The 21,389-nt window shown below is 52.0% G+C and overlaps 1 protein-coding gene across 5 annotated transcripts; it reads left to right on the top strand.

The window, feature by feature from the left end:
• Positions 1-179: 179 nt before the first annotated feature.
• On the top strand, positions 180-20,333 carry Haus8 (HAUS augmin like complex subunit 8). 5 transcript variants are annotated; one of them, XM_036166809.1, is made up of 11 exons: positions 180-480; positions 5,072-5,121; positions 7,515-7,567; positions 11,905-11,971; positions 14,273-14,365; positions 14,852-14,964; positions 15,279-15,344; positions 15,427-15,585; positions 16,033-16,174; positions 18,190-18,355; positions 19,976-20,333. In XM_036166809.1, the coding sequence occupies exons 1-11, from the start codon at positions 452-454 to the stop codon at positions 20,136-20,138; spliced, it is 1,101 nt and encodes a 366-aa protein (XP_036022702.1). In that variant the 5' UTR covers positions 180-451; the 3' UTR covers positions 20,139-20,333. The 5 variants fall into 5 exon arrangements, with proteins under 5 accessions (XP_036022702.1, XP_036022701.1, XP_036022703.1 ...); XM_036166808.1 differs by having other exon boundaries at positions 181-480; positions 14,270-14,365; XM_036166810.1 differs by lacking the exons at positions 180-480; positions 5,072-5,121 and adding exons at positions 8,543-8,665; positions 11,491-11,607 and having other exon boundaries at positions 7,513-7,567; positions 14,270-14,365.
• The last annotated feature ends 1,056 nt before the right edge of the window (positions 20,334-21,389 follow it).

The raw sequence follows: 21,389 nt of genomic DNA, 5'->3' as shown, positions 1-21,389 counted from the left end.
CCGCCGCGCCTCGCCCGCCGCTCCCCCGCGCACTCCCACTTCCGGGTTCCGGAGGGGCTGAGAGGGCGGGGCGCCAGCGCGTCGGAGAGGCGGGGCGCGCTAGGCCACGCCCACCCGAAGGCACACCGCGGACGCCCCCTGCGGTCGGTGCGTTCCTGTTCCCGAGCTCCGTAGAGCGGAGAGGCGGGGCGCCGCGACGGCCCCGCCCCCTGCCCGCTCGCTTATAGCGCGCCCGGAGTGTGGCCGGAAGCCGGCGCCTCTGAGCAGACACTTGAATCCACGCCCTCCCACACCGCCCTTTCCTGGGCGCTACCCGCCGAGTGCGAGCTGGGCGCTCGCCGGGCACGCTGCGTGCCGAGCGCACCCTCGGGCGGGTCGCGGCGCGGCGCCGTCCTCCCTGCCTCCTTGCGGGCGGGGCCCTGAAGCTTGCCTTTGAGTGGAAGGCGGGAAAATGGCGGAGTCCACGGAGGGGAGCGCGGGGTGAGTGGGGCGCAGCAGGGCGGAATGTAGGGGCACCGCGGGGCTGGCCAGAGCCAGGGCCCACGGGTAGCCGAGCTGAGTCGGGGATCCCGAGCCCCTCCCGGACGGGGCTCCCAGACGCGGCGCGGGCTTCGATGGCGGCGGCGGGTGTCTGGGGGCACGCTCCACCTCCTGGGTTTTGTCTGAGGCTTGTTCTGTTCTAATGTCGAGGCTGGCTTGAACTCTGTAGCCAAAGATAGCCTGCCACTCCAGATCCTCCGGCTGCTTCGAGTGCGTGCGGTACAAGTGTGCGCCACCATCACCGGCTGCAGAGTTCTCTGCAGTCCCGCCCCGCCGGGATTCAGCCTGCTAGCGAGCTTGGGAAGTATTGGAGGAGCGGCGATCGTTTCTTCTCAGAATTCCCGTTTCCTTCTGCCCTGGAAGGAGTTTTGTAGCGCTGACAGGGGAAGAGTCGGGGAGTTGCGAAATAACTGCTTGAGAGTAATATCTGGGAATTGATAAAAACCTCCAGCTGGGCGGGTTGATGCTGACGGCACCAGGAGTAGTGAAGCAGGCCTGTCCGCAGCACCGCGCTCAGGAGGTCGGAGGGTCCAGAGTTCAAGGACAGCCTGAGTTACCTGAGATCCTGTCTCAGAGAAATCAGTTTTCTTTGCTTTCTTTTTTTATCTTTGAGACAGTGTAGCCCGGGTAGCCCTGGCTGCCACAGAACTCCCAACGGAGACCAGGCTAGCCTCTAGCTCACAGATCACAGAGATCTGAATGAAAACTGAGGACGTGGCTGCTCCAAGGTAGGGTCGAGAACAGGTTTATTGTAGATATGAGGGAAAGCACAGCCAGTGGCATCTGGAAGAATCCAGACTGAGCCTGAGCAGCAGGAGAGAGGGGGTGGAGGGAGAGGAAGAGAGAAGGAGCAAAGAGCACCTGGAAACCAGCAAACCAAGTGGCAGAATGGCTGAGTTACGTAAAAGAAGAAGCTGGGGGAAGGGAAGCTCAGGGGCTGGAGAGGTGGAGGGTAGGGGGCCGGGTGAACCAGCCAGGATGACTCTGTAACACGTACTTGAGAGCTGAGAGATTCTGGGAGAACCTGGTGGCCAGTGTCTCCTTTGATAAGTTAAACAGGCACCTCAGGTAGACGCTTGTCCCAGGGTTCTTTGAGACCTCACAAGATCCTCTGCAGATTATAGGCTTGCACCACCACACCCAGGCCCACCACCACACTCAGGCTGGGCCAACTTTCTTTACCCCAGCTCTGTCACTCCTGGACCCACTGCTAGAACGCCTCACAATTCCAGCAGAGGCTGGATTCTAACAGTAAGATCTTACGTGAGAGAGAAGAGATACAGAGAGAATGTATGAAGAAAACTAATAGAGGGACTGGAGAGATGGCTCAGTGGTTAAGAACACTTACTGCTCTTACAGAGAACCTGGGTTCAGTTCTCAGCACCCATACTCACAACTGCCTGTAACTCCTGCTCCAGCAGATCTGATGCTTCCTGAGGCTTCCTTCTGGCTTCAATGGGCACCTACACATATAGCATACACATATAAATTAATTTTTTTAAAGATTTATTTATTATGTATACAGCATGTATGACCAGAAGAGGGCACCAGACCTTATTACAGATGGTTGTGAACCACCATGTGGTTGCTGGGAATTGAACTCAGGTCCTCTGGAAGAGCAATCAGTGCTCTTAACCTCTGAGCCATCTCTCCAGCCCATAAATTAATTTTTAATTTAACATGATGACACACACCATTAATCACAGTGTTCAGAAGGCAGAGGCAGACAAATCTCTTAGTTTGAACCATCCTAGTCTCCAGCCACAGAGCCTACCCTGGTGGCGTACGCCTTTAATCCCAGCAGAGCCAGGCGGATCTCTGAGTTCGAGGCCAGCCTGGGCTACAGAGTGAGTTCCAGGAAGAGTGCAAAGCTACACAGAGAAACTCTGTCTTGAAAAACAAAACAAAACCAAAAATTTTTTAAAGAAATATTATTTTCTTTCTTTATTGGTTTTTTTGTATGTTTGTTTTTTGTTTTTGTTTTTGTTTTTTTCTGGAGCTGAGGACCAAACCCAGGGCCTTGCTCTTGCTAGGCAAGCGCTCTACCACTGAGCTAAATCCCCAGCCCCTTTATTGGTATTTCAAGACAGGATTTCCCTGTGTAGCTCTGGATGTCCTGACTGGAAGGCCCACCTGCCAATCCAGGAGTCACAAGAGCTATTCCAGCGTCATCACAGGCTAAGTCAGGAGGTCTGTGGAGAATCTCAAAAGCCCCTTGGTGGGGTTAGTGAGGGGAGTGGTGGAGAGCCAGGGCTGATGATGGCACAGGCAGAGGAGAAGACATGTAGATGAGGATTTTGTCCACCAGAGGAGGCTGTGGGGAAGGTAGAGTAAAGATATGTCTTACCAGGGTTGCTGAAGATCTCGTTAAAATTAATTTGTCACAAAAACCTTATGGTGTAAGCTGGGCAGTGGTGGTGCACGCCATTAATCCCAGCACTTGGGGCAGAGGCAGGCGGATCTCTGTGAGTTCGAGGCCAGTCTGGTCTACAGAGTGAGTTCCAGGACAACCAAGCTGTTACATACACAGAGACACCTTGTCTCGACAAAACAAAAAGAACCCTCATGTTGTATACTGAGGACTGTAATAGATTCCACTGTTTGGCTTTGGACCTGTACCCTTCCAACTCCGCACTTAGGGACAACCGTGTTGAAGGTGTGATAGTGAGGTGCAGCTTTCTTTGGAAACCTTGGCCTATGGTGTTCAGCAACTCATGCATGCCCTATGGAGCTAGGTGATACCATAGAGGCCAGTAGGGCTAAGTTGTCAGGAAGGCAGGAATTCAGGAGAGAGAAGTGATAACCAAAGCCAGTGAGACAGAAATCCCTGAATTATAGGTCTGTTAGCCATGTATTTTATTTACTTGTTTTGTGTGTCCAAGTATGTCGCCTAATGCTTCCTTCTGGCTTCTGTGGGCACCTACACATATCATAGCATACACACAGACAGACATGCTTGTACACACACACACACACACACACACACACACACACACAAATTAATTTTTAATTTAACATGATGACACACACCATTAACCCCAGTGTTCAGAAGGCAGAGGCAGTTATGCGCCCTGTGCGTGCTTGGTGCCTATGAAGCCCAGAACAATGCCCCTGGAACTGGAGTTACAGGCAGTCATGAGCCACTGGGAACTGAACCTGAGTCCTCTGCAAGAGCAGCCAGTGCTCTTAGCCACTGAGCATCTCTTCAGCCCCCCACTAGCTCTATTATAATTGAAATATAATTATTTTTGCCTTCCATATTTGATGTAACCCTGATCTAACAAATGTTACCATGATGGTGTGTATACACACATGCAGGCAACACTTTATACACATAAAATAAATCTTTTTCTTTCTTTCTTTGTTTTTTGTTGTCGTTGTTTTTAAGAAAAACGTGATCCAACTTGGTGGTATGCCTTTAATCCTAGTATAGGCCTTTTCCCAGGCCTCAGGGAGCTCTATAGTTGCCACCAAAGGGCTTGCTGCACTCCCCTTTGGTCCCTCAGTGAGGTGTTTGCTTCTTAGGAGTCTGGAGGATGAGGGTCACATACCGGGGGGTGTGAGTTTGTGCAGCAAAGGGAGTTCTATGCAGGGGTGAGTTTGTGCAGCAAAGGGAGTTCTATGCAGGGGTGAGTTTGTGCAGCAAAGGGCGTTCTGTGCCACCTCTGATTCAGGGTGAACATCAAGCAGGTGTATGTCACAGCTCAGCAGGCGCTTGCTACCAAGCCTCATGGCCTTGGGATTCCCAGGTCCTGTGTGGTGAAAGGAGAGACCCAAGTACATAAGTCATCCCCTGCCCTCCATGTGCATGTCAGGGCACATGGGCACCACACACTACATCAAATTTAAACTGTGCTAAGAGAAGAGGCCTGTGGGTGGAGCCTTTGAGCCAGCACTACACCTCAGACTTCCAGCTCTGAAAGGAGGGGTGGTGGGACACAGAACAGGACCATGTTGCTGACGCCTCCATGACTGATGGGCGGCCCTAGGGCACCCTGAGAGAGCAGAGCAGGTGCACCTGCCCTGTGGTGGTGCTGCAAGCCTCCATGCAATCCAGGTCCATGGCGCACCCCATGGTATGATTTGCCTCACCAGAGATGCTTCCTTCCCCTGCTTCCCAAGGTAAAGCCCAACCATCTGTAGGCTGCAGGGAGAAGCCAACACCAGAAGCCCCCACCTCTGCTTTTAACTTGCATGCATGTAGGTGTGCTCATGTAAATGCAGCAGAGGTTTGGGATCCCCAGAGCTGGAGTGGTTGTGAGCCACTTACCTGGGTGCTGGGGACTGAACTCAAGTCCTCTACAAGAGCACAAGCTCTCTTATCCTGTGAGCTGTCTGTCCAGTCCTATCATGAAGATGATGAATTTTGGCATGATGGGCTGTGGCATTACTCACTGAACAAGCCCGACAACCTGAGTTTGGGTCCCCAGAAGCCACATAAGAACTGCCCAGCTCCAGCTGGCAAAAGGTGCCTCTCGCTCTGCAGAGCTCTTGCAGCTGGATGAACACATTTCTCTTTCCTCTCTTGTAGGAAGTCCGCAGTCACTGGTGCCCAGAAGACAAAGGGAAGGAGAGTACAAGGTAAATGCTTTAAGGGAAGTTTTGTTTCATCCTCATTAACATTTTTGGTTTTTCGAGACAGGGTTTCTCTGTGTAGCTTTGCACCTTTCCTGGATCTTGCTCTGTAGACCAGGCTGGCCTCGAACTCACAGAGATCCGCCTGCCTCTGCCTCCCAAGTGCTGGGATTAAAGGCGTGCGCCACCACCGCCCAGCAACATTTTTTGATTGTTTAATTTTTTATTATATGTTTATCTCCTTGGAGTGGTGTGCATGCCGTATCGTGAGTATAAAAGTCAGAGGAACTTGTGGGAGTCTGTTTGTCCTACCATGCAAGGCCAGGGATTGAACATCCAGCTGGGCAGCACGCACCTTACATGCTGAACCTTCCTGCTAGCTCTGTTTTCTGAGAAAGTCTCGTGGTGCCCAGGTTGCCTATCAACTCCTGATGTTCCTGCCTCAAACTCCTGAGGACTGGGATGATAAATGTTCGTGAAAGGGGTTTTGGGGTGGGGGTCAGAAACAAGTCTGAGGTTTTCACTGCTCGGTGCCATGCCTTTGGGGACTCAGGGTTCTCCTTGTCACTGAGGTGCCCTTTGACTGCAGTGGCATCAGGCTCTCAGTCAGGCAGGTCCCTTAGAAGGTGTAGGTAGATGTGCTGGGGACACAAGTTCCATCCAGAAACACGGGGAGCTGCCCAAACTCAGGTCCCTGGAAGAGCAGCAAGTGCTCTTCAGCCTCATGTTCCTCTGCTCTGTTCTCTTCTGTTCTGAATTATACTTGGGGTGGTGGGAGCATGGATGGCATACATGTGGGGTCACACATTATTGGGGAGTTGTTTCTCTCCTTGCTCCATAGGGGTCCTATGGATTGAACCCAGGCACTCAGGGTTGACGGTGATCACTGGTCCCGGTGGGGCTTTGTGGGGGTGGGGGTTTAGTCTCGGGGATGGAGCCCAGGGCCTCACATATGCTAGACAAGTGCACAACCACTGAGTGCTCCCAGCCTGGCAGTCTTGTTTGTAACCTCTGACATGTTTGGGTGCTGCCTGGTTTGTTAACACTGGACCAGGCCAGAGGGCCCAGGCTCAGCCAGCGCCAAGGGGGCCTGGATTTGTGTGAGTCTCATGAGGGTCCCACCATGATAAAGGCAGAAGTGGATGGAGGAGGAAAGAGCACGGGCATAGACCTCCCACTCCCAGTGGGAAAGAGTCCACACAGGGACTGACCACGCAGGAAGCAGGAGCCCTGTGCACTAGCGTCCCTGTTCCTGGGCTGCTGGGGCTCTCCTCTCTTCGGCTTTATTGTCATTTCTTCATTGAGAGCACGGTGGCTGAGGTGCAGAACCAAGTGCAGCTGTGGTGAGAGTCTAGAGTGTTCCACGGCCAGCAGGCAGGACCTGAGATCCGGCCCGGCACACAGGCCACTGGGTCCTTTGGTCTTGGCTGCAGGCTCAGCAGGGATAAACTGAACCAGGGTCAGAGTCCTATATCTGGGCTGCATTTTCCAAGCTTTTTCCTGGTACCAGCCCAGGCAAACACTCACTTGGCCTTTCAACTCTTTATCTGTGCTCTCAGAGCCTCTTCCCAGCACGGCTACTCCATCAAGATGGTATCATTTAGCGTTACAGGAATGCATCTTTAGTCTCTCCTGATTTAAAAAATAGGAAGGTGGGAAAAGCAAGACCTCAGCAGTGAGCCAAGCATAAAACAGAGATGGGCGCCCCCAGGGAGGGTCCGCCCCCAGGTGTGGGGTTTTTGTTGTTGCTTTGTTTTGTTTTGGGGTGGGTGGGAGGGGTCATGTGCACATGAACAGAGATGCTTTTGGACACCAGAGAGAACATTGACTCCCCCCGAACTGCTGTTACAAACAGTTGTGGGCCTCCATGTGATGCTGGGAACACCAGTCCTCTGCAGGAGCAGCAAGCGCTCACCCACAGAGCCACCTCTCCTGCTCCTTTTTAAATTACACGTATTTGCTTGAGGTGAGGGCTGCACACGTAGAGGTCAGAGGACAGCTCTTGGGAGTCATTTCCCCTTCTACCATGTGGGTCCTGGGATCCGAGTGAGGTCATCAGGCTTGGTGGCAAGCCTCTAACCAATGAGCCACCCACTGGCCCCTGGCTTTCGCTTTCTGGAATGCTTCTGTCTTTGCTCTTTCTTGAAAATTTGTTCCTACTCCAAGGACTCACATACAAGAGGTGTTCTACAAATGTCTTGTAAACACTTAAGTGTCCTATGAAGGTTTCTACATGCAGTAACTACCCTGTGCATAGGGGGGGGTGAAAGAGCAGAAGGGCTGGTACTTCCCTGTCACTGAGCATGGAGGCCAGTGGCCCCGGCTCTCCATTGTGGGGTCCTGGTCATGCTGTCTTCATGATGCAGTGTCTGTTCCATGACAAACACTGTTGTCTGCAGGAGGAAGAGTGATTGAGTCCAGATACCTGGATTATGAGAAGAAAACGAAGAAGGTAATGGAGTCCTTTACTCCCGGAGCCGCTGTGAGTGGGTGGGAATGGAGGGCACCTTGGAGGGCCTTTGCCAGATGCCTTCGAAGCCTCCAGGCCTGGGGCACAGTCACGAGTCTCTGGCCAGAGTTGGATCAGTGTTAGTCGGTCTCCGAGTCCTGGGCCTCTGCCTCCTCCTTCTCTGCCCCTTTTGCTTGTGGGGTCTCTTCTGTCAAGTCTGTCCTCCAGCACTATTCCCTCCATAACCCAGGTGGCTCCAAAGAGATGGGCACTGACAGTGGGCATTTGGTGAAGGTCACAGACACAGCTGGCATGGGGGATTTTGCCATCCCACTCAGAATGGTGTGAAATGTCTAACTTCAGTGGCCTTCACTTCTGCAACTTCTTAGGTATTATTTGTAGCCGTCAGTAAGCAAAGCTGGCAAGTCTTCCTGGCACCCCGCACATGTCCTCAGCACTCCAAAGGCTTCAGTGCTGAGCGAGAATGAGGGAAACACATTCAGGTCAGGGAATGCTCTGCAGAGTTCAGTCAGCTGCAGGTTCATCCCTGTGGCAACACCTCATCCCTGGAGCACAATCAGGTTCCTATTATCTGTTAAGGTCAGGGCATACTGCTGAGCACGACAAGGTCATTCCCTGCTCCTAATCTGGTTTATGATAATCCGAATGTTATGTTCTCCTTTGCCTGGCCTGTGCCCTTGGAAGCGGATGAGGGTTCCCAGGATTCCTGGGTCTGTGACTGGAAGTCTGGCTTGAGGGAAGAGATTGTCACATCACCCTGCAGGCAGCTTCCCCAAGCTATTTATCCCTGCTTCCATTCATTCTGTTGCTGCCTTGAAGGCTTGGCCACAGCGCCCCTCTGTGTCTACACAAGGCATTTTGGTTCTGGTACCCCAGCAGGTGGCCCCTGGATCTGGCTAGTCTTGAGTGTCTACTGTCATGGTCACATTGGCCTGCTGTTTTCTCCTATGGTTGAAGGGTTCTCAAGGGCTGATCCAGGGTGGAGTTCTCTCACAGGTTGAGGATTCTTGGAGGATCTCATCTCTTATCCTGAGTAAAGCCACTTCCGGTTGAGCAGCCAGTTCCCTGAGTGTGGGGCAGGTGAGTGCCTGGATCTGAAATTCAGTGTTCTCAAGTTTCAGATTTCAGGTTTCAGATAAGGGGTGCTCGGCCCATATTGTATGTTTCCATTCCTCCAGAAGCTGGCTCACAGGGGACACGTGTTTGGCATCACCAAAACCTGTCCGGTGGTAATTCAAACTACCACACCATTTCACATTTCTCCAGGCACACTCCAGGGAGGTCCTGGGGATGTGCTCCGGCTTCTGTGGGCATCACCAAGTCAGTTGATGGTGGACATTGCTCTACATTGGTTGCTTGTCCTTTTCCGTGTGTGTGTGTGTGTGTGTGTGTGTGTGTGTGTGTGTGTGTGTGTGTGTGTGTTTGTACAACCACGTGTGCACATATGCATGCCAGAGTGAAATATTGGGTGTTTTCCTCTTGTGACAGGGCTTGCTGAACTACCAGCTCTCAGGATCCTTTTGTGTCCCTCATCCCTTGTCCGGGTTAAAGGCTCCCACACCATTCCAGGATTTGTTTTTATAGGTGCTGGGGATTCAAACTCAGGCTTTCTGAGTGACGACAGCTCAGACCCTCCGAGTGTCTTCACAGCCCCACTTGTAGGTCATTAAATTCTCACATCATGTGTACTTGTCTGTTCAAATATTTTCTGAGTCAGACATTTTCACACTACTGAGTCCTGGGGTTTTCTGTAGCTGGCCTCTGTGGCCAGTTGTGGCCAGCTGTAGCTAGCAATTCTCATGTCAAGAAGCAGAAGTTCTAGATTTGTTTTCAAATCAAAAGTATTTGTTGTTGTTTCTTTTTTTTATTTAGACAGTGTCTCTCTACATATCCCTGCCTGGCCTGGCACTCACAGAGATCTACCTCCCTCTGCCTCCTAAAAGCTAGAATTAAAGACAGCAGCCACCACATCCAACCCCTGATTGTTGGTCACATGTTGTCATACTTTCTTTAGACCACCAGTTTCCAAATAATGACATAGAGACATCTTATTAATTATGAAAGCTTGGCTTGTTCCCAACTAGCTCTTAAAACTTAAATTAACCAGTTTGTATTCATCTACATTCTGCCACATGGCTCATTAACTCTTCTCCATACTGTATATCTGACTCCCTCAGAGTCTCACTGGCTTAATCTTGAGAGGCTCAGATTCTTCCCGAGTTCCCCTCTTCCCGGAAGTCCCACCCATTCTCTCCTGCATAGCTATTGGCCATTCAGCTCTTTATTACACCAATCAGAAGGCACCTTACGCAGAGACACATCTCCACAGTGCACAAAAAGATTATCCCACAATAATCAGGTATGTGCACAGGCCTGTGTCATGGTGAGGATGGAACATAGGCCTTCCCTGTGCCACAGCCTGGGGGTCAACTGCATGGACTGCTGCACCAGTGTCCTTCCTTGGCATGTGGCTCTTCTTGGGCTCCCGTAGGCTCTCATGTGTGATGTGTGAGGATGGCATCTGGCTTCAGCACGTGCTGTCCTCAGTCTGGAATGGCTAAGGGTGTGCTATTGAAACATTTTAATTAGCATTGAGTGTACGAATCATGACATTCATGGCGACTTTTTAAAACCTGTATTTTTACTCATTAGGAGCAGGGTTCAGGCCAACATGGCTGTCAGGACGAATTGTGGGAATAGATTCTCACCCTTTACCACAGGGGTCCTGCAGATCAAACTTGGTCTGTCAGGCTTGGTGGCAAGCACCTTTTCCCACTGGCCCAACTTCTTGTTTTTTGCTCCTGGTGCTGAAGTTGTAAGGTTCACACATGCTAGGCAAGCTCTTCCGGCCAACCTGTCAGAAGAGGGCATCAGATCCCCTGGAGTTACCATGTGGGTTCTGGGAGATGAATCCAGGTCCTCCATAAGAGCAACAAGTGCTCTTAACCACTAAGCCAACTCTTCAATTCACTGGTCACACTCCCTCCAGTTACTTCACAATGGGCTCTTTAGATGGACTGACCCTGAGTCCCACAGCCCAGCTTGTTGTTGGGTTGGTCTTTGGTCTTTTGGGGGGCCTACCACCCAGCCCCAAATACATCACACATGGAGGCTGCTTCTTAATTATGAATGCCCGACCTCAGCTTGGCTTGTTTCTAGCCAGCTTTCTTAACTTAGCCTGTCTACCTTTTGCCTCTGGGCTTTTTCCATTCTCTTACTTCTGTAAATCTTACCCTTACTCGGGGTGGCTCCTGATGTCCTCCTTCCTCACTCATTCTTTGATCTTTCTTCCTCCAGATTTCTCCTTCTATATAATCTCTCTACCTGCCAGCCCCGCCTATCCTTTCTCCTGCCTTGCTATTGGCCAGTTCTTTATTAAACCATCAGGTGTTTTAGACAGGCACAGTAACACAGCTTCACAGAGTTAAACAAATGCAACTTAAAAGTAACACATCTTAAACAACGTTCTGCAGCACCTGCTGTTGGAGTCCCCCAGGACAGGTGGCCAGATCTGCTTGAGTGCATGCAGTCTCTACTCCTGTGTACTCCCTATGCAGCTTGGGTCTGAGGGGCGGGCACAGGCACAAGCAGCTTTGGATCGAGATGGCACCAGGTTCTGGAGCCAAGGCTACAGCAGTCCCAGTGTGAGCATGAGCCCCACTGTCAGGCAGGTGAGAGAACACTCTGTGCTTCACACCTGATTGTTTTCATGCCCTTGAGAGCCTGGCTGGCACCACTTATACAGGCTGGGAGTCTGCAGCCTGCTGGCTCTGAGGCTAGCCTGGGTGCCCAGAGTGACCCTCATACTTGGCAAACTTCTTCACTCTAGTCTGAATATGCTTGGGTGGTTTCTGCAAGTAGGTTTTACGTTTCCTCTTCCACCCAGGTGCATCTTTATTTCCTAGGGAAGGTCCCCTGCTTCAGTGGTGAATGAGAAGGACATGAACCACAACATCGCCCCCACTGCGCTCCTTCTTACTTCACCTGGGGTAACTGGCAGCCTGGCACCGACTGTTGCTGTTGTAAGCGTTGAAGACTTGTGCCAGTGTAGAAATTTGGTGTCCTCTGAAGTCCAAAGTAACATGCATAGAAAACAGGCACATCTTGAAATGCCATAGGAAGTCATTTGCCAGCACCTCCCCAGCACACAGCACAGGCCCATCGAGATGGCTGGGTGTTGAAGGCAGTCCAACAGATGTGCCATTAACTTCCCGCCTCTGATGAATGTGACTGTCCCGTTAAACAAATCCTGCTTGTCCTGTATACATAGTATCAAGACTCCTGCATTTCCCTCTGACCTCTGACTGTTCCCATAACAGGTTTCTATATCAGCTGCTGGGAAGCCACCTGAGGGAAGGAAGACCAGCGCGTTGCCAAGGAGCAAAGGTGGGACACAGCTGCAGGGTCGGTGTTGGGACTCTGGCACCAGGGAAGGAGCTGCCTGGCCTCCCCCAGAGCAAACAAGACGTCCACTCACAGACATGCCCACAGTCCAGCCTGATCCAGACAACCCCTCACTTCCGAGGTGATCCTCGATTGTGTCAGGCTGGTAATGAAAACTGACCATCCAGGGGTCCTGTCAGAAAGGACGTGATTCAAGTGTTTATGGTGGGAGCATGGGGCAGTGTGTCTGAGGGCACAGCCATATGTCCAAGGAACTACTTGCAGATCCAGGGAGCAGGTGGGGATTGGCCAGGAGCTGCTGCTTGCTGATGGTTTAGGGACACTGCAGAAACTACAACTCACTGGGTGCCTGACACCTGGGCACTTAGGAGGTAGAGATAGGAAGGTCAAGAGTTCAGGATCATTCATCCTTGGCCACATGGGGAGATTGAAGCCAGCCTGGGCTCCATGAGACCCTATCTCAAAAAACAGCAACAGAAAATTCTCCAGGTGGGGATGAGAGCAACATATCAGTCTGGCTAGGATTTTCTCATGTGACTGAGTGAGGGCTGTGTTTGAAGCTGGGCCAGTCAGGGGCCAGGACCTGCCTGGATTTAAACAGGGTGCTCATCTAACAGTGACGATGACTGGTTAGGGGTGTATGCAGACATTTTATCTGGATTTTGGCCTTTGGTGAATGGAGCCTCAGCTGCTAGTTGAGCCCATGGTGCACAGGACACCCCTGGCTAGGACCTGGCTAGCCAGTATCAAAGTTGAGGAACTACTTTTATTTTATTTCATTTTGTCATCATTGGTAGTTTTTCCTGGCACCTTGGCACATGTGGCATCAGAGAACAGCTCTGTGGAGTTCTCTCCTTCCAGCTTCCTGTGAGTTCCAGGGATCAAGTCCATCATCAGGCTTGCCAAGCAAGGAAGCGCCTTTATGGGCTGGGCCAGCCAACCCACCCCCAGTTTTTGACCCAGGGTCTCATGTAGCCCAGACTGGCTCAGAAGTTGCCTTGCATCTGAGGGGCAGCTCTGAATTCCTGGGTGCTGGGTTGGGCCTTGACCATGGGAGCTACTGACTTCATGGCTCCAGAAGTCGGTAGCTAGCCCCTGTGGTCCTGTGGAGTAAAGCAGCAAAACAGAGCCCTGCCCGCCTCTCTCATGGCTTACCACTTTGAACAGATTCTGTTTATCTCCAGGAATTACAAATCGTGGTTTGGGGGTATGTTATGATCAGCCCAGGACATGCTCAGCAGGGCTCCATCTCCAGCACTACAAAGGAGAAACACTAAGCCTAATGGTACCCGTGGTCCCTTTAGTCTGTTTCGAATGCCTGTGCCTGGGGAGTTGACAGGGTTTGTTGTCGTCGTTGTTGTTGTTGTTGTTGGTTTCTCTGGTTTTGAGACAAGGTCTCACTGTGTGGCCCTGGCTGTCCTGGAACTCAGAGATCCACCTGCCTTTGCCTCCTGAGTGCTAGAGTAAAGGTATGGGTGAATTATGCTTGGCAGTAATTTGCTCTTCTGAGGAAAGATTTGTTGGGACTAGAGAGAAGGCTCAGCAGATCTTAGGTGCTGGAGAGATGGCTCAGAGGCAAAGAACACTGGCCGCTCTGACAGAGGACCCAAGTTCAATTCATAACACCCACATGGCAGCTCACAACTATCTATAATGAGATCTCGCGCCCTCTTCTGGCCTGCAGGGATACATGCAGGCAGAACACTATCTAATCAATAAAATCTTAGAAAAAAGGGGAGGGTAAATCTTTTTGTTTGTATTTCAAGACAGTGTTTCTTTCTGTAGCCCTGGCTGTCCTGGAACTAGCTCTATACACCAGGCTGGCCTTGAACTCGCAGAGATCTGCCTGCCTCTGCCTCCCAAGTGCTAGTATTAAAGGTGTTCGCCACCACCTGGCAAAAAACTGAATCTTGAATAAAAAAGATTTCTCCCACCCCACCACCCCGTGAAATGCTCAGCCAGTAAAGGCGCTGGCTGCTTGCCTGGTGCCCTGAGTCCAGTCCCTAGGACCAGCCTGGAAGGACTGAGTCCACAACAGTCTCACTTACCACAGTAAATAACTTCCTAAAACAAGGCATTTGAAGAGGCTTAGTGAGCTCACAGTTCTGTTAGTCTGTGCACAAGGACAAGAGGACTGAGGAGCGGCCCCTCACCTCAGCCATGGAGCTCACAGGCACAAGAGTCCAGCACCCACACACCCTGGAAGGGACAGTCCTGGGGGCCCCAAACAGCACTGTACCAAGAGGTGCAGGCCCAATGACACTGGCATTCTTTGGGCAGAAGACAGCCGGGTGATGGGAAGAGGAAACCTGCAGTCCACCATGCTGGAAGGGCATGGCACAGCTCCACTCGATCTAGACCTTTCAGCCATCAATGGTAAGTGGTTTCTTTTAGCCCCTCAGCGGCTGAGCTTGGAAGGATGGTCCCAGCCGTAGAAAGCCCTTGTTGCCAGTTTGACTCACTGCTGTGAGGAGAGTGTGTGCCTTTCATGCACACCAGGCCTAGGACTGTGGGTCCCTGTGGGTTCTCAGCTGGCAGTATGAGTCCGTTCTCTTCTGCCTGGTGGGATGGCAGGTCCCAGGCGGGGTGACAGCAGCAGGTGGAGGTCCCAGGTGTGACCCAGGCAGTACTCTAATCGTAAGCAGTGTGAGGGCCTGGGTGGTGGGGATGGGGGTGACATCTTCCTTTTGTGATAGTCTGAGTCATGAGTCTAGACACCTGTTATGTTCTTGGCCACTTATGGTGGCACAAGCTTTGAGGCCGTAGCTGGGGCAGGAGAATTGAGTCTTAGGCCAACCTGGACTACATTTCCAGAAGCCAAATGAAAGACTTTTTTAAAATAAATGAAATGGTCAATTTTAGACAAAAGCATGTTCAGAGAGCCTCCCCAGCTAGACAGGACAGCATCAGAGAAATCCGAGTCGACATCCTTCACCACCCCTCAGAGAAAGAGAACCCTTCACAAGAAGAGACGGGTGAGCATAGGGGTAACGGGCAGTGGGTGGGTCTGACTGCCAGCAGCAAAGGCTTCAGAGCAGCGGCAGCTAGTCCTCCAGGATGGAGGCCAGGGCTGTGGTGCCTATGGGTCCATGCTCAAGACAGTGTGCCCAGCTACTGAGTGGGGAACATCCATATAATTTCCGGGCAAGATGAGACCTGGCTCCATCCCCAACCCCTCGGACACTAGTTCCGTTTGAACCTATAAAGTACACAGATTGGGGGTTCTGCTGTGTCTGGAAGAGCCAGGTCAACATGGCTCACTGGGAACTGAACAGCTGGACCCCTGCAGGATCTGCAGCAGACCATGGACATGATGGAGTCACAGACACTGCTGCTGACCCTGCTGTCTGTGAAGGTGAGCTTCGCTGGCCCTCGTGAGCACCAGTGTGTCGTCTGCCATCTCCCCCTCCCCACCTAAGGTGGCCTTGCACCCACAGGTAGAAGAGAACCTGGCTCTGCTGGAGGAGAAGGCTGAGAAGGACTTGGCAGCCATGTGCCGAGAGAAGGAGAGGCTACAGGGGCGGGTGCTGGAGCTGCGGCGCCAGCTGCTGCTCCGGCAGAAGCACCAGGAGCTGGCTGCCAGCCTGGATGCCCAGGTGGGTCTGAGATGCTCCTGAAGCCCCAGGTGCCTGGGGGAGCAAAGATGAGGGTGTCACCTCTTGCATTCTGCCCACTCTGCTTAGACTCCTGATGTTAGCATAGACTGTATGGACACCTGTGTCTGCCACAAGATGTGCAGAATCCTTGGCACCTGCCAGCTGATGGCAGGAATATCAGCTGCCATCCCACCCTGGTGCTTAACACGGCAACAGTATCCTATCCAGGACAGGTCAAAGGGGATCCTATTACCTGGACAAGATGGCTCAGCCAGCCTCCAACCTTGTGACTTTCCTGTGGCCAGGAAACCTGGGGCTAGAGGCTGGCCCTTGAGGCTGGAGGCCTGCAGGGCTCAGCATATGCAAGGCCCATTACTTCCTGCATGCAGATAGTTCCTTCATGTGGGTGAGCACAGTGTGTCTTATAGTGTCCCCTTCGGCCTGCAGATGGAAGTGCTGGGCCCTTTCCAAGCCCTAGCAGAGCACTTCAAGGAGCAATACAAGACATTGGCCACAGCCTTGGACACCACTCGACATGAGCTGCCCATGCAGGCCATCCACATGCAGGGAAGTGGACAGGAGCTCCTAGGTAGGAACAGCCTTGCTATGTGGCATTACCACAGCAGGAAGGAGCCCCAAGGCTCACACGCACTATATTCTAGTGCAACCTCCCTGGGGTGGTGTTGGAACCTGTGTCCTGCCCAGCATGGGTAGGGCACAGGCAACTGAGTCAGGGATTCCAACCCCAAGCTGCCTACTTCACGGCAGGATAGTGTTGGGGCACCTACCTACTGGCCCTGAGTCCTGGACCCTGCCAACAGGGTGGGGGTATTGGGGAGGTCACTGATGTATGTATTTGGGGGATTCTCTGGAGCAAACGTCCTCATGGGGACCTGTTAGCTGCATAGGGTTTGTTCAGCCTGGGCTACATAACAAAGGAAAAGGTACAGTGGCCTACACTTATTGTCTGACACTTGGGAGGCTATGAGTTCAGGCCAGCCTGAGCTACAAAGTGGCACAGTGTTGGCCTGGAGCCTGCAGCCATCCTCCTACCAAACTGCCCACAGCTGACCTGCTGTACCCAGCACAAACCTGCTCCCCAACTGGGAGGTGAGGACAGCAGCAATCTGTAAGCACTGCCGTCACTGCAGGGAGCCAGTGCTTTAACCCTCTTGGCCCAGGCTTGGTTACATGCGGTGCAGGCCTGTGCCTGGGACACTTGTGGCTGTCAGAACACCACAACCTCTCACAGCTGCTGCAGATGCCAGACTCTCATGTGTTTGGATCTGGAGACCAGGAAGTGCAAGTCCACATCTGGCAGGTGCATCCTGCTTGTCAGCGCACAGTAGGACGACAGAGGGTTTCAGAAATTTTGAGGTCCAGCTTCTTAATTTCCTTCCCAGGAGAGACGCTACCAACAGTGCAGGAATGAGTCTAGATACACCAAGCTCTTTTGTCCATTGACTTTACTCCTCTGTGACAAAATTCTGTCTCTACAGCTTCAGCCCTGTCCTCACACTCAGCTCCTCTGTGCCCACTTTTCCTGTCCTCACAGTGTAGTAAGCTCCTGTGCTCTTGACCTCATCTTCACCCTCCATCCCTTCCATCCCTTCGTCCTCCATCTCGCCTTCCTGGCTCTTGACTCCTGGCTCTCAGAAAACTCTACAAGAGATCTGTCTTCTCTTCTCTCTGGCCACATGGTTCTGTCTACCCTCTCCAGAGAAACTGTCTTGTTCTTTTTCTTCTTGCCACACCACTCAATGCCACCAGGAAATCTGCCTCGCTCTTTACCTCACGTGGATATGCAAAAGCATCCTTTGTTCTCAGTCAGTTGCTCTGGAAAGCCACTAGGCCTGAAGGCAAGGGATGGTCTGAGCTTCATCTGCACAAGAAACAAAGCTCTGCATCTAGGAGCCTCCAAAGGACAGGACTTTTACCTTAGTTCCGGGGCTTCAGGTGTCTAGCAGGTGCTCTGGTAGCTCTTCTGTTCCTCACTTGTCCTTTGGTGCTGTGTATGGAGCTGGCCCTATCTTTGAATGTAGCTAAAAGGGGATATTTACAAAAGGCAGATACCCAATTCAAATGCTAAAAAGGGAGAAGGGAGCTCAGAGGCAGACGGCCCTGCCTGTGGGACCTTATCCAAGTAGTGACAGGATGCTCACACATACACATTCTATGGGCATTAGGAGGACAAGAAATTTATAATGAGGAGCAGCTGAATACTAAAGCTGAGTAACACCAAATATTCCCTGATAAATGGCTTCCCACTGAGAAGAATGCCTTGAAATTTCTAGTATGGCTTTAATACACAGCTGAATCTCTGTAACACCCTTACGGCCCGCAAGAAGGGGGTGAGAGCAGAGCGGCAGCTCCCTCGCCCCCTAGGGAGCCCTGCTGGGCAGCTGTCACACAAGTACCACTTGGACACTCAGCACTGACTTTCCCTTATCAGTGTGCCCTTGGCACTAACACTCGCCAGGGACAAGTGAGGTCTGCTGGGATCCCTCCCTTTGCTCCCATTCCCTGAGAAGAGCCAACTCCACACAGCACGAACAGCTATCGCTTTGGGTGCCAGAGTCCTCCTGACAGCCTGTGTCTCCACAGATGATCTGCAGCCAGCCCTGAGGACCACCCTGCAGCTCCTGAGCGAGCTGGGCATCTGCTCCCAGGACTCCACTGCACAGGTGCCGGAGGATGCCAGTGCACAAGTGCTGTGCCTGCTGGAGGAGCTCAGGGACTTGACCACCAAGAAGGACCTGGAACTCCACAGGTGTGGGGTGCACCTCCCTCTCCCCTCCTATCTCCATCCTTCCTTCGTTTTCAGTTGGGGTGCTGGGGATGGAACCCCACCCAGCTGGTATCTCAGGTGAAGGCTGGTTCTGTCTGGACAGCCAGCTTTTGGGGCCTCTGCTGTGAGTACCTCACAGCCACCACACTGCCAAAGTGACCAGGCTGTGCCACTGCTGCCTTAGTGGCTGGCGGTCACTGTTCGGTTTCTGAGCTGCTTCTGAGCTCTGAGTTAGTGGAGCCTTGAGTGCAGTGGAGCCAGATTCACACCGTGCCAGAGTCCAGCAGAGTAGGGTTGGGGACAATAGAGACCTGAGACCAGCATGGGCTGGGAAACATCCCACACTCACTGTCATGCCCTAGACTGCAGCGCGGGGTCACCAGGGGACAGACAGTTCTCAACACATGTTAAACACTACCAGATACAGTCTCAGTAGGATGCCTCTGCCTGCCTCTGCCTCCCGAGTGCTGGGATTATAGGCGTGCACCACCACTTCCCAGCATGTTTTGGATTTTTTTTTTTTTAATATTTATTTTTATGTGTTTGGGCACATGCGTGCAAAGGCATGAGTGTAGAGATCAGAAGACAGCTTTGGGAATCTGTTCTCTCTTTCCACTGTGTGAGTCCCAGGGATCAAACTGAGATTATCAGGCAGGCTTGGCAGCAAGCTTTGCCCACTAAGCCATTTTGGCCACCCCAAAAAAAACCTTGCTCCATCTGCTCTCACAATGCTAAATGCATTCAAAGTGATACCTAAAGGACTTTGCAGGGACTCTGAAGCACACCACACCCAGAACTGTTGTCCCACAGGGTAGGAGAGCCACCACTCACATGGAGCAGAGGATGAGGACGTCTCTCTGGTGCTTGTGACCACTATCTGGCCAGCAGTTTTCCTGTCAGTATCCTAAGCAGTACAGATGCACCCAGTATCCACACTCCGGCCCATGCCTTCCTTTACCTAGGGGCTGTTAAAGTCTGACGACACCTGGCCTTGCATAAAGGGACAGACAGGGCATGGCCGTGTGGTAATAGCCTGGCTCCAACAGGATCTCCTCACATAAAATTTGCCTACTTTTGAGGGTATAGGGGACATGCCACCGAGGTCCCAGATAAGTAGGAGTCTGAGGCAGGAGGATGAAGGCATGCATTCAAGGCTGGCTGATGCCAGCAGTAGAGTGAGACCCTGTCTACACAACCTGGGAGCGCAGGTCTGTCAGTCTGGGCCACAGTCTTGATCAGTATGCACAAGGCCCTGGTTCTGTCTCCAGCAACATATGGGCACATATACAGTCACACATATGTGCACACACACACACACACTTGCCCCAAATTTGCAGACATTGAGCCCTGCCTTACATCCCTTGCTCACTTCTAAAGTCACCATTAGAAGTCCTGAGATCACTCCTCAAATAAAGCCTGGTGACCTGAGTTCTCAGTCCCCAGGACCTAGGCAAAACCTGACCTCTGTAAGTGGTCCTTTGGCTTCCACAGGTAAGCTGTACACAACAAAATAAATGTCTTTTAAAACATTTGTTTTTCTGAGATCACCATTAGAGTTATGGCCACGGGCATAGTTATCCATTCTCTTTTCTCTGCCCACAGGATCATGTGCCAGGTGCTAGAACTTTCCTCCCAGGCCAGTAAAGAAGCAGCATTGGTAAACCAGGAAGTCTGGGAAGAGGCCCAGGGCACCCCTACCTGCAGCCAGTGGTACTTCAGTCCAGATGCCCTCAGGGACCACAGCCCCTGCCCTGGACAGGACTAAGCACAGTGTGGGCCTGACCCTTGAATGGCTCCAGGAAGCCTGTCTGCCACTTTGTTTCCCCACTGCCTTTTCAGCCGCTTATACTCCTTCCTCGTCTTTTCCTCGTACGAAGGAAGTTCGGTGTTGCAGTTTTATGAACCCTGGCCCTTGCGCTTGCTAGGCGAGCACTCTACTGCAGAGCTAAATCCCCAACACCACCCCACCACCACCCCACCTCCCACCTCCCACCCCCACCCCCCACCCCCCGGTGATGCAGTTTTCTGACAAAATTTTGCGCTTTGATTTTCTACACTTTCCATCAACACTTCTGGGCTTTGTTTGGGGGTTTTGAGACAGGGTCTCTCTGCAGAGCCCTGGCTATCCTGGAATTGAGTGACTACCAGGTCCCCAGCCCCTGTCCTTGGTATTTATCCCAGCACTCAGAGTCCAGGGCCAGCCTGATTTACAGAGTGAGTTCCAGGACAGCCAGAGCTACACGGAGAAACCCTGTCTGGAGAAAAATAAATAAATTCTGATGGATGTGTGTTCACATATGTGTCCCTCTATGCTAGTCCTGTAGAGAACCCCATCTGTGGCATCCTCCTAGGCTGCCTGGCCACTGGGCCCCAGGATCCTCCTGTCTCCAACTTTGAAGTGCTGGAGACATAAGCACAGACCACCCTGCTGGAATCTTCATTTGGGATCAGGGGTCTGAACCCTCACCCTCACCTTACATGGGAGCATTGTAGACCTGGGCTGACTCTGCCTCAAGATTCCAGAGGTTTCCATCTAAGGTCACAGATGGCCCCAGCACCTTCCTAACTACCGAGACTGAGCATCATGGGGGAGCCAAAAAAAAGAAGGGGTGTAGTCCAACAACAACCTCCTAATATACGTGCCAGTGGCCCAACTGCCTCCTTCCAGTGGGCGGGCTTTCATTTGGACATTTTAATTTTTATCTTGACCCTCCCCCTTGCTCGTACATTGGGACTTTTAATAGCCAATTAGGGCTTGGAAAGATGATGGAGGTGCCTGCTTGCCAAGCCTGGTGACCCGAGTTTGATCTCTAGGACACATAGGAAAGACCCAACTCCAACGCATTGACCTCTGACTCCTACATACAGGCACACAATAACTAGAAGAAGAAAATTGTTTTTGTTTTTGTTTTTTGTTTGTTTTTTTTTTTGAGACAAGGTTTCACTATATGGCTGTCCTAGAACTCTAGACCATGCTGGCTTTGAACTCACAGAGATGCCTCCTGAAACCTGGAAT

The sequence above is a fragment of the Onychomys torridus genome, chromosome 17 (assembly GCF_903995425.1).
Source record: "Onychomys torridus chromosome 17, mOncTor1.1, whole genome shotgun sequence".
Lineage (NCBI taxonomy): Eukaryota > Metazoa > Chordata > Mammalia > Rodentia > Cricetidae > Onychomys > Onychomys torridus.
Note: the sequence above shows the minus strand (reverse complement) of the source record. Positions and strands in the feature narration are given on the sequence as shown.

Excerpts from the sequence above, each read along its gene's own strand:
- Haus8 (XM_036166808.1), top strand. The coding sequence starts at position 452 with ATGGCGGAGTCCACGGAGGGGAGCGCGGG. Across the intron at positions 11,972-14,269 it reads CGCGTTGCCAAGGAGCAAAG|AAGACAGCCGGGTGATGGGA; the intron begins GTGGGACACAGC and ends TTCTTTGGGCAG. Across the intron at positions 14,366-14,851 it reads AGACCTTTCAGCCATCAATG|ACAAAAGCATGTTCAGAGAG; the intron begins GTAAGTGGTTTC and ends GGTCAATTTTAG.